The 12749-nt window shown below is 37.9% G+C and overlaps 1 protein-coding gene across 7 annotated transcripts in view; it reads right to left on the reverse strand.

Annotated features, from left to right (window-relative positions):
• Window positions 1-2624: 2624 nt before the first annotated feature.
• Window positions 2625-12749, reverse strand: part of LOC103152602 (histone acetyltransferase KAT7-like) — a 21637-nt gene continuing 11512 nt past the window's right edge. For all 7 annotated transcript variants that reach the window (XM_007573144.2, XM_007573143.2, XM_016661240.1 and 4 more), the window contains 7 exons: window positions 12215-12406; window positions 12032-12121; window positions 11800-11940; window positions 9304-9397; window positions 8987-9133; window positions 7534-7640; window positions 2625-7444 (listed from right to left, as the gene is read on the reverse strand). In XM_007573144.2, coding sequence (XP_007573206.1) covers window positions 7346-7444; window positions 7534-7640; window positions 8987-9133; window positions 9304-9397; window positions 11800-11940; window positions 12032-12121; window positions 12215-12406 — 870 coding nt within the window. In that variant the 3' untranslated portion in view covers window positions 2625-7345. The remainder of the gene's footprint in view (window positions 7445-7533; window positions 7641-8986; window positions 9134-9303; window positions 9398-11799; window positions 11941-12031; window positions 12122-12214; window positions 12407-12749) is intronic.

Below are 12749 nucleotides of genomic sequence, written 5' to 3' on the forward strand. Positions count from 1 at the left end.
TTCAACAGTGACGTTATTCAGCATATAACAAAATCTAAGAAGACAAATATAATTTTTCCTCATCCCACTAACAGAGAATTCCATCAGCTTGCTTTATCCAAATTTCTTTGTCAAAATGCAGACTACAGTCCAGCTGAACAACAGCTGATACCACAAGTTGTTTTAACTTTAATAATGATAAATTGTGCTCCGTTTCTATATTTCAAAAGAATTGTTTTTAAAATTCATAAAGCTGAGAGGTTGTTGTTGAGTAAAAAATAAACTGTTAGATGTGAACCTGAAAATCAACATCTTACCTACGTTGGATTTGGGTGGAATTTATTCAGTATATCTGAGTAGAAATTATGTAAATTTAACGGAAAAAAGATACACAAATCAGTTAAATTCCAGCAAATTATCAAAACCATTTTACTCATCTTATATACTTTTTAAATTTCACTGGTCTCCAATCGTCATATAACAGAAAAAAAAAAAATATCGGCTGACATTATGTTGAAAATAAAAATAATAATATAAAACTAACATTAATATCTAGAGTTGAATATTTTCAGATGTTCTTTTTACAGTGCAGGAGCAGGTAATAATTAAAACCAACAAATCAGTTTGCTTTAGACAGTTAGGAAGACGTTTCCCCTGTTTAGAGGATTTATGACTGTCTTGTGACTCAGGGTTTCCCAGTGGAGAGAGGATTAACCATCCGGCTGGCAGATCTGATCAAGAGGTCCAAAGCACAGCAGTTCCACGGCTTGATGGGAAGAAGTCCAGGTAAAACTAACAATCAAGATTATCCATGTAATTCATTGAAAGTCAACACCTGAGCTCCTTTTTTTTATACGTCTTTCATATTTTATTTCAGGTGTGTTGGCAAGACTGGGCAGAAAACGTTAGTTTAATCACATCTTAGTTGTATTGTTGTCTTCGAAATGAATATTTTCCCCTCACCCTTTCCTTTTGTCATGTTTCTTTTTAATCAGGAAATAATAACAACAAAGGCGAGATGTTTGTTGGACTCATGGGCAGGAGAAATTTAGGACAAGGTAACAACACCTCACTGTGTCCGGAGTAAAAAATCTTCTTCACGCGTTCTTCATGTGGACGTTCTTCAGGGTTGAGTAAAAAATATAATCGCCGCTTTGCTTTTTTTCCCCCCCAGACAGCGACGAAGAGTGGAAACCTGACTCTTTCTGAAGATAACTAAAGAAAAAAAAGATGAACTAATAAAGAAAGCTTCACTTTAATGACGTTTTCTATTCAGTACCTCTGCAGATCCACAAGACACGGTGATGCACACCTGCAGCAGTAAACATGAATAAATGCAAGATTCTGCAAATTCATGTCATTCAGATCTTTGCCATAAATTTGTCATCTGCTGTATGTTGTTTATGTTTTATTTATGCACATTTAAATCCCGTCAATGGATTTATTCAATAATACTTCTAAACACCTGACATATCTGCCATCTATTTGTGATTTCCCACATTATGAGCAATGCTATTGAAGTGAACAGTTGCAACACAGTGGTATTTATTTATTATTATTTTTACATTTTGATTAGTTGAAGCAAATTTGCCATTTGGTATTGAAAAACAGAGCTCCAATTGTTTCATAACAACAAAATACATCATGTTGTTGCATATTAATTAATAAAACTTGGTTTTGGCCACACGGTCTCTTGTTCAATCCTCTTCGATTACATATGGTGGAAAATGTCGAGGGTCAGGCTGCGGAAATATTCAACCCAATACCACAAGAACTGTTTCACATCCGTTTCACTGACTCTAATTTGGATTAAATTCTGGACTTTACGCCATCCTAAATTGTAATGTATGTTATCTAAACCATTTCCATTCCAGTTCTGGCTCTAGAGTTTATATTAGGGCTGCCGAGTTACAGGAATGTGAACCTCTGTGAAGACTTGAGACTCGCATAACTGTCAATTTTGACAGTTCAAATACCAAGTATACCTTAATATGAATTAGTACACAGTGGAAACTGTCTTAACACTGCATCCACTCTTGGTTTGGCTGCTTTGTAGACACCAGCCAGTATGTCAAGTTCCATTGTACCGAGGCATTTTCTCTCCCCAACTTTTTTGCTTTCTTTTGTGGTTTTGGAAACTGACGGTCTGACGGGACAACGCACCCGTTCACCCTCCCTCTTCCCCGCTGTGCAAACGTGACATCTGCCGCGCTCTTCTTGAGCGTCATGCTAAGACCGCAGGAGAGCTTTAAGAGAAAAAATATCCACGAGCAGGCAAATTTTCCAAGAATAATTTAGAGTTACCTTCCACAGAAAAATCCGTGAATGTGTGAACGGACAAACACTGAGCGGGCATACGCACTGTTCGGCTCATTTGAATAGAATTCATCACGAATTCAAGGACATTTTTTGGTTTCAAGGCATTTCTGAAATGACCAAAAAATTGCACCAAAGTCCATTGAAATATAAATGGTGAAAATAAAAGGTCTTAGTTTTGTTTGCATGGCTTTCTACTTATTTCTTGCAAATTCAACCTGACTTAAAAGTTTTTATCAATTTCCCGGTGACTTCTTAGTATTAACCTTCTTTAGTGTGATCCTGTCGCAAAGTGAAATAGACCGACACACAAACACACCAGACCATCCGTTTCAACGATTGCATTTAATAGGTGGAAGGGGGTGAAAGCAAGTGCAAAAGCACAACTGAGCTACATACCAATGCCACTTTTCGCTACTTTTCTCTGTTGCTGCTTTGTGAGTGGTTTATTAGGTAGTAGCAGTATACAACAGCTTGCTGCTGACTGATGGAAGCTGATGGAAAGTTTACTTGGTGACATATATATATATATATATATATATATATATACATATTTAGGAAGGTGAAGACCTGTAACAAGTTTGGAAGCTGTCTATCTATAGCTGCCATTGGCACAAAAACCAAAAAAAAAAAAAAAAAAAAAAGGTAAAAATAATACAGAAACAATAATTGGATTTAAAAAAAAACACAATACAAAAGAAACAAAATGGATATGGTGACCTCAAGGCATACAAAGACACGATGTGAGAATATCTCAATGGACTGACACGCTCAACACACAGACTATTTCTGACAAAAATAGTCTGTGGTGTGGATGGAGCCCGTTATTTCAAGTTTATTTTATCATCAAATGAGAATTTCATGTTCTAAAATAAAATAAGAGGTAACACTTTATTTGAAGTCATAAACATGACATAACACCTGCCATGAACATGAAGGAATCTTCCTGAATGTTTATGATGTTGTCATGAAGTGTCGTTCGGTAAATAATGCAAAGTAGCATTAAAAGTCCATTAAATGTCTCAATTTTGCATTGAAAGTGTCATTATTTGCCGAAAGACGCTTCATGACAACAGACGTAAACATTCCTGAAGTGTCTTCATTTTCATGACAGGTGTTATATAAGTCTTATAGACACCATTCAAATAAAGCGTTACCAAATAGGATGTATTCCTTTTGTGTTAAAAACAAGGTAACCATTCTCCCAAGGTTAAGAAACAGGAAATAGGTTCAAGCTATGCTTTGTTGTAAAAGACGAGCGCTCAACACCAGAAGATTCACAGTCAAGTATGAAACAGTCATTTGAAGAGTTTCCTTGGATAGACTTTTGTTCTTTGACAACTTTAAACCAATGGAGTGCGCTTTGCCTTTAACGGTTGGCACAAAAAATAGTCCTTATTTAGAATTTAAGTAAAAACATATTAAGATCGGCCTGCCAGTCATGTTTCTACAGATGCATGAACAGAGGAAACAAAGAAACAGTGAGAATATCTTCAACTTCACATATTTTACAGAAAGAATATATTACACCACACTAGACAAAATGTACAAAAAAAAATACAGTCTGGCAGAGACAAAAAAAATGTCAGCAACTAAATGTTTAAAGCTCCAAAACAAAATATCAAATGGGAAAAAAAATACATGTTTTATGATCAAATGATGTTGAGACTTCAATTTCATCACAAGCCACTTATCTTGTTTCTTGTTGCTTACAAAACTAAAAGCTAAGATAGCATGCTCTTGTAAGCCAAGTACACAGCTAAGCTAAGCTAGCAGTATAAAGCAGGCTAAATACAAATTTAGGTCAGTCACTACTCAGATTGGTGAGGTAAATAAAAGCTAAGTGAATGCAGCAGTCATTCAGCTTAGCTAAGTTCTAACCCTGTGCTAAGTAACCACTCAGTTTGCTTAACTAAAGACAAAGCTAAGACAGCAGTTGGTTAGCTTAGCTGTGTACAAAGCTATGCTAGGCAACCACTCAGACTGCTTAGATAAATACAAAACAAAGCGAAGATGACAGTTAGCTTAGTTAAGTACAAAGCTACGCTAAGCTACCATTCAGATTGCTTAGCAACCACTCAGATTCAGACACAAAGCTAAGACAGCAGTGAGTTAGCTTAGATAGGTTAAAAAAACTATGCTAGGCTACCACACAAAATTAAGCTAGGACATCAATCAGTAAGCTTAGCTAAGTACAGACCTATGCTAAACAACCACTCAGGTTGCTTAGCTGAACACAAAACAAAGCTAAGATGACAGTCACTTAGCTTGGCTAAGTACAAAGCTATGCTAAGCTACCATTCAGATAGCTTAGCTAAACTAAGTACAAAGCTATGCTCAACACTGGTAGTCGCTAAGTACACATCTATGCTATAGTGATTTTGTTTAGCCCAGTAAGAAGCTACGTAAGGATAGCTGTAAAGCAAAAAAAGTGCAAACCAAGGCTAGCAGCTGGGTAGCTAAGTACAAAACTAAGCTGAACTACTCAGTTTGCTCAGCTTATTTCAAAGACTAAAACAAAAAGAAACTAGAAGATTGACTTTGCTCTAAACAAGGACCCATATGAGTCCCATAAATATGTTCTACATTTGGTTTATTTTAAACTGATCAATTACAGGAGCAGAAGAAGCAACAACCTGGCTAGCTAACGGCTCATAGTCTTTGTGCTAATCTAACGAAAACGGTAGTAGGTTTTAGCTTATTTATCTTACAGCATATTCTCAAAAATAATAAACTGTGCATTTAACAGATTATGACTAATCACATAAATAGAATTAGATTAATTACCAATACAAATATTAATAAAACAAAATCCCTTTCGGTCTGTCAGTGTGGGCTGCTAATCAAGCTCATTTATACCGTATTCATCCTTGTCATTTTTTTGTTTTTGCTGTAACAAGTGGTGACAATGTGCAAAAGTGACACATTTTGACTCAGTCTTGTTACTTCCTATAGCAGGCAATAAGCCTCTGAAATGTAAAAAAAAAAAAAAAGAAAAAATCTGTCACTGTTTGTTGGGTTGGATAACCTAAAATCCTCCTTCTTTAAACGACCTTTCAACATTCAGATCTACATATTGGTCTCACATAAATATATTTACAAGAAAGCCAGTCCAGCTAAATAAAGCATCCCTTTACGCTCTAAAGTTAAGAATATAAATACCCCCAAGAGAAAAATGTAAATAATAGCATTAATTATGCTATTAAAAGAAGGGAAACGCCAAGTGGGTTAAACCACTAGAAAAAAAATAAAATAAAATTGTCAACACATGTTAAAAAGGAAAACACAGAACAACAGTTGCTTGAACTGTTAAACAGTAGTAAAACCTCAGAGGTAGAAAAAGTATAAAACTGAAATGAGAACTTTTAAAAATGAAAGGATACAGAACAAACGTGTGTAACCTCGGACACCGCAAACATCACGAGTGATACGAAAACGAGTAAAAACAGGCAAGAGGTGATCGATCCCACACCCACATCTAGGTGACAATCTGTCCGACAGCAGAGGGCCGTCTGAACGTGGCCAGTGGCAGCTATAGCTTCCTGGCAAACTGACCGCCGAGACAGACTGAACGTAAGACACAAGACGCGTACAGGTTATTTACTTTGGGTTCAAACAGACATTTTTTGATTCCGTTTCTTCAACGTTGCCAGATGAAGGGTTACACAATCACTGCAGGTACTAAAATATTTCCAAATCGATTTTTCTTTTTTGATACTTAGTGGGATTTAAAATGTTGACTTCAGATGCAGATTGGTAGGAAGTGCTGGTTCACTCCACTCACTTGTACACAGAAATTAGAACAAAAGCAAATTGATTTTACAACCAATGTCTAAGGAAACCATCCCATTCAAGTTGGAAACAGTGTGTAAACGAGTTTCTCTAGACATTTAAAAGATAAATAGTAATAATTTTAACTCTAAACAGGTTTTTAAGACACAATTATTTTTAAAAAGTCCACTTGTTCAGAGCTCTTATTTTAACAAACTGTATATTTTCAGGGTGTGTCCTTCTAACCCAGCCAGGCCAGGTGGTTTGCGTCAGCCAGGACGTGTTCACATAGGTCAACGTGTTGCTGACCTGCGTTGCATCTCCACAGCGGAACGAGGTGCGGCTCCAGTTCGATGCCGCCCGCCACAGATTGGATTAGCAGGCGCGTCTGGTGCCCGTTACTAATTGAGTGATGAGGCAGGCGAGTGGCGCTCTATTAGTTTCACTTTTCAGATAACACATGGGCTCACTGAGACCTAAGACCAAACTACATGATGATTCAGACATCCTGTATGCAAAGGCTTTATAGTTTCTTGCAAAAAGTATTCATACTCCTTAATTTTTTTTTTGGTCATTTGGGAAGTTTTTCCTTCAGCAGATGGGAAAGCTGGTAAGAGTTGGAAGATGGGTGGAGCTAAAGACAGGGGAATCTTGGAGGAAAACCAGTTACAAGCTATAGGTTTTATGTAAAGTATGTCAATGTCAGTGGGTATGAATACTTTTGCAAGACGCCGTCGGTCCAAATCTAACAAGAAATGATAAAGAAAATTCTTACGCGCTAAACTCTGCTCCCAACCTAAAATTCATAAAAAGTGTAAAACTTTATCTACCCTGTACCCTTAGAGGTCAAGTTTGTCTTTGCATAAATTAGTTAATATATAGGAACTCCAGAAGAGTTCTTCACGTATACAGCAAATATCACAATTTATATATCTTAATATAACCATTTTAGTTGTAAAAATTTCTTATGAACTAACCCATAAATTTAATGGTCTAGTTCAAGTATAACTTTTTTTCTTCATATCATCAGTGGAAACCCTATTAAAATCCAGGTCCAACTTTGTCCACATTTTCCTTTTAATGTAAAGTATTTAAGCGTGAGAACCGCAGGAATAATAATAATAAAAACCTTTAAAATTTACATAGTGATATATTTGTTTCACTTAAGTCAACACGTAAACTGTTTGAACCCAAAGAAATGGTGAACGGTAGTCAGATGTGACTGTGCTGCAGCTGTGAGGACGCCAGTGAACGAAGGAGGAGGAAGAAGGAAGCTCCTTTACGTCCCTTTAGGCGGCGTCCATTTTAAGGCCGTGGGGTCAATGGTCTTCCCATTACCGCGTTTGGTCTCCTTCGCCTTCCAGTCGTCAATTAGGTCCTTCAGAGAGAAAGGAAAAAAAGACAGTTAGTTACTGACTAGATGGGAAAATAAACTGTAAACCAAAGACAACAGTCCGAGTTCTTCACCTGTCTCTTTAAAACCAGGTGCTTTCCTTTCCAGTATTTGAGCATTTGAAGGGACTGCAGTGTGCTGACAATGTCCACCGGATTCACTGCTGTCTCCTGGCTGATCTCTGCAACAGAAAGGGAGAAATTAAAGGAGTTTAGGGTGGTGGGGTCAGCAGCGCCTGCTGAATCCACGGTCCTCAGTGGTTCAAATACTGTAGGTTCGACTGATTGGTACCAATATAGCTGGTATCTAAATGATCAAATTAAAATGATCAATTCTAATTTGACCATATAATTGCGCAAATTAGAGTTACAAAAATACATTTGCTTAATGGAAATATGGCAATTGTGGAAAAAAGGTTTTTGATGGGTTTTTTCTTCACCATCAAAATGATCGTATTTTACAAAACTCATATCACACAAGTCATGTGATCAACAGTTTGATGTTACTACTGCCAGAAATGACAAAGAAGACGACAGGAAGTGGTAGGAGGATGTTTTTTTTTTTAAATAAACAAGCTTATCCATGTGCAATTTTATTTCCATTTCTTTTAAAATAGAAACAATTGCAAATTTTTATTTTTTTGACTTTGCAGAATATTGAGAAAGTTTTGGGCAAATTTGAAATGGAAACGTAGCAAATGAGAGACTGTAGAGATCTTGCTAAATATTTTAGCTCTAGAATGTGACTTCAACGCCTTTTCCCTTAAAGATATCGACTTTAAAAGCTTTCAAATACAGCAATTATACTGGTAGTACTATTAATGACGGATTAAATTAGCTAAATATGTATTTCATTCTTCACCAAGCAAATTGGAAATGAGAAACATTTTAATTTCATCTTCTCAAACTGAAATATGCTACATGCTATAGAATAGCATATTTCAGCAACCAGGCAGTTCAAAGTGTTTAGAGCATAAAAAAATAATACAGTAACTAATTTATGAAACAAGATTTTGTCAAATGAGAACATCAAAATCATGTACTTTGACTATATTTATCAATGTTCCAGTTATTATGATTCAAACGCAGCTTTAAATCAAACGGTTTTTAGCCTTCATTTAAAGGAACTGTTTCGGCAGTTCTGCAGTTTTCTGGAAGTTTGTTTCAGATTAGTGGAACATAGAAACTGAATGCTGCTTCTCCACAGCAACTTTTCAGACAAAAAAAAAAATGGTGCTGCCCAAAATCTGGTTTATAAACATTGGTGATTGACCAGAAAACTGCAATCAGTGAACCCCTAGTTTTCACTGGAATCCATGATGTAAAAAAATTCTACAGAATTTTCCTTCAAAATCTGGACTCGGTGTCTCTGTATAAGCACATTCAAGCACATCAGAACTACTTCTAAATGTTGTATGACCTTTGCTCCCTCTTGGCCAGTACTCTCTTGACAAAGAGGTTTTTAATCTCATTGGGACTTTCCTGATTAAATAAAGGTAAAATAGTAATAAAAGAAAAACATTCCAACCTTTGATGGAGATCTCCTTTCCCTGAAAACTGTTGAGGTACCGCAGCAGAACATCTTTCCAGTAACTCCTGTAGCTGATCAGACCCAGGTCGGACAGGGGGCGCTCAGGCGAGCCCACCTTTTCCTCCACCTTGGACAACAGATAGCCTGTTTGTTGTTTTTGGACAAGAGAGAAAGTTGTTTTTAATTGAATTCTCTGCGCATATCTTAGTGCAGAACAGAAAAGACGTACAACAGTTTTGCTGAAACTTTTCTGAGAGGCACCCTCCTAAATCAGGCGACATTTATCAGTGAATGAGAGCCGTGTTTGCACTCACTGAAGTCAATGAGCATCTTTCCGTAGCCTTGCCTCATGTACTGCGGCATGGTGAGGATGCAGGACACGTTGTAGTTCAAGAACGAGTTCTTCTCCTGTGGAAGGAGAGGAAACTGCTGTGACAGAGCAGGATGGGGCCCCTGGGCTGGAAACCATGTTAACTGGGTATGAACTGACGCTAGGCAGTAGCTCCATGTTGCTCCCTCCACAAAATTACTATAACTTCATAATTTTCAAATACTTTTGTATTGCATATATTCATAAAAATCCAAAAATAAAAGTACAATGTCTGCAAAATATGCATTCATTAAAAAAAAAATTCAAAAAAAAATTTGTGGGTGCTCTGGCCCAATATCTGACAGTATGAACCAGAGCGGGACGGGAAATATGGCTTAAAAAATTTAATCTTCGATATTTTTTAACCCAAGATTAAATTTCCAATTTTGATCCATTTTTCCTTTTTGTTCTTCAAAAAAACAAGAAGAAAAAATACAAATGACAGAAAATCTAAAAAAACAAAAAAACAAACCCTGGCTTTTATTTCAATCATTCTTTCTTTGAGTTGACCTGAATTCAAAGTCAAAATAAATAGTACCTGTAGAATAGGCTTATCAAACAATATGGTAGTTCTTAGATGGGACAACATCACTATGAACTATGGAAACCCATCGGTGGAAAGAAACAATAACTAGATTTTCCAAAAATCTAAATTTGACAAATCGATACAGGGTTTTCCCCCCAGTGCCCGCCATGCTTTACTAGCCCCGCCGCCAGGCTAAGCGTTGCTTGTTTACGTTTCTAGGAAAAGGAAAAAACAAACAAAAACAAAAACAAAAAAACACGTCTTTTTTGGGGGGTTTTAAAGCCGAGCTGCAAGCGTCTCTTTTGCTCTTAGCATTTCACTAGCAGAGCAGATTTATACTTAAGGATAGGTTTATAACAGATAGGTTTATAGTTTATGCATTTGGACTCGGGCTGAGCTGTATGGATATTTACATCAACTTACTGTGAGGAATTATGATCCTTTGGAGAAACTCTAGGTAAGAGTTTAAAATCAGCTGCGTTAGCTCTGGTTGTGCAGCTCAATGTGAACCGCAGGAATAAGTTGTAGCGAATTCAGAGGCGCGTTGTGGAGCGGCGAGAATGATTTATCTTTGTGAACGAACAATTATATACATCTCAACACGCTGCCCAGCGTGTGGCTCTGTGTCTGTCTTCCCTGTAAAGTTTATGTCTGTGGTCCTGGTTGGCCGGAGCGTTTGTGGATAACGAGCAGCGCTAACCTGATCATGCAGGTTCAGCCTGGTGAGGAGCTTTAACGCTCTCCTCGGAGTCACGCATCACGCTGATTTTATATTATATTTAGTATGATTTTTCCAGTTACACGATGCATCAAAACATATCAAATGCGTTGTCTACTTAGAGTTAATACGCGCGGCGCACAGAGATCTGAGAAGCTCGTCCCATAAACTCGACCAACCAGAATATTTTCTGTGACGCTTATTAAAAACTCAGACATGAAATGGAAGAGCTACTAAAGCCACATTAGCAGCATTGAATTAAATCTCCCGTTTGTTGCGCATTTCTGCGTAGTGCAGCAGATTACCTCATCATGCAGGGCCGGTCCAAGGCTGTATGAGGCCTGGAGCAGAATCTGATTTAGGGGCCCCTTTTGTCCCTAAAAACATCAGAACCTCTAACAGCTTCTGTGTTAGATTTTGCGAAATATGGGAGAAGGGAGTAGCTTAATTGGCCAGGCTAAAAAGCAATAAGTTGTAATCGCAGTTTACTAAATTGGATTTGTAAATTCAAAGATTAAACTCACAGCATCAGATTGTTGCTATGGTAACAAAACAATCTAACAATGAATATTGTTCTTTGAAGTTTTACAAAGTAAACTTGCCAGCTCCTTAAAATCTTGTATTTAAATGTTAAACAATTTAAAATAATTTAATTTATGTATGCCTAAATAATTGAATCAAATTTAACAGCATTGATAATCTCAATAAACAAGTATTACATTGATGTATCTGTGGTCTGTTTTAAAATATTAGCATTTATGGGGGTCCTGAAGCTCTTGGGGGCCTGATGATGCTGCTGACTTAATTTGGATTAAACAGAAGTGCAAATTTGTTGTTTTTAGACTAGTTGTGGGTTTAAATAGCATTTCACTCAAGATCTTTTCCCGTAACATATAATTACACAGTAATACTTTTACATTTCCTGTCAACTTAACATCTTTTAATACAAAACACAGTGGACCACCGGTGGGCCGCCTCGACGCCCCGACCACCGGGCTTAGTAAGTTTTCTGGGGGAAACCCTGGATAAAATCAATTTATCGTCCAGCCCTAGTATGAACTCCTCCAACTTCCTGGTGCTTTAAAAACTTAAATCTAGATAATTACCAGGGAATGCTTGGTGTTGCATTCACGGGCTAACATCAAGCAGCACAGTTTCCACAAAGCGAGAAAGCAGTAGGCTTCTGAAGGCGTTACCTTGGAGAAATATCCGACTAGGTGACATCCCGTGTTGTCGGCTTCCGTCATGACATAGAAGAGGAATGGCTCCACGTCGTAGTACAGTGTCTTGTGGTCCAGGAAGAGTTTCGCTAGCAGACACAAGTTCTGACAGTAAATCTGTGAGTGGAGAGAAGACAACAGGTTGATGAAACCGATTCGTTTTGCCTGACAACGGTTAATGAAAGGGATTACAGATGTAAAGCTTTGCCTTGTTCTTCTTTCCGTCCACCTCAAAGACAGAGATGTTCCCCTTTCTGTAGATCTCGTCGCCTGGTGGATGCTTCCACACACACTTGGCCTTGAACAGCAAAAACAACTTCAGGTTAGCATTTTTTTTTTTCAAAACCAACCAAAATTTTAACTCAAACATTGAGCAGTAGGGGTGCCCTACCATGTGCCTGCGCAGAATGGTCTGGCTCTTCATATACTTGAGGCAGAACTCGCACATGAAGAGCCTCCCCAAGCGGGCGTACTCCTCGGGGTACGGCGAGTGGTACCAGGTGTCCAGCTCGAAGCGGCCAAACACAATGGTTTTGATCATGTTGCTGCCCTCCGACACCTGGCCGGCCAGACGGAGCTTCTCCTGCGCAGCCGAGTCGGGACAGACGGGCAGGCGGGGCAAACGGGACAGGAGGCGGCGGAGAGGAGACGGGGAGGAAAGGCGGGAACAAAGATTCAATTATTGAAGGGAAGACAAAGGAACCGCCTTAGTGGAGGGAACCGGCCAAGAAAATTAAAGGTGCAGGAAGAAAAAGTCAGATGGGGAAGTAACGCTATAAGCTTCACTTGAATAGATGAAAGTCATCTGGACTGGAAAAAAAAAAATCTTATCAAGTATTTTGTCTAGTTTCTAGTGAACATTCTTGAATATCATTGTCACTAAATACATGTACTACCATGTACATTCTAATGCTTTTATAATTTTA

The sequence above is a fragment of the Poecilia formosa genome, unplaced genomic scaffold (assembly GCF_000485575.1).
Source record: "Poecilia formosa unplaced genomic scaffold, Poecilia_formosa-5.1.2 Scaffold319, whole genome shotgun sequence".
Classification (NCBI taxonomy): Eukaryota; Metazoa; Chordata; class Actinopteri; order Cyprinodontiformes; family Poeciliidae; genus Poecilia; species Poecilia formosa.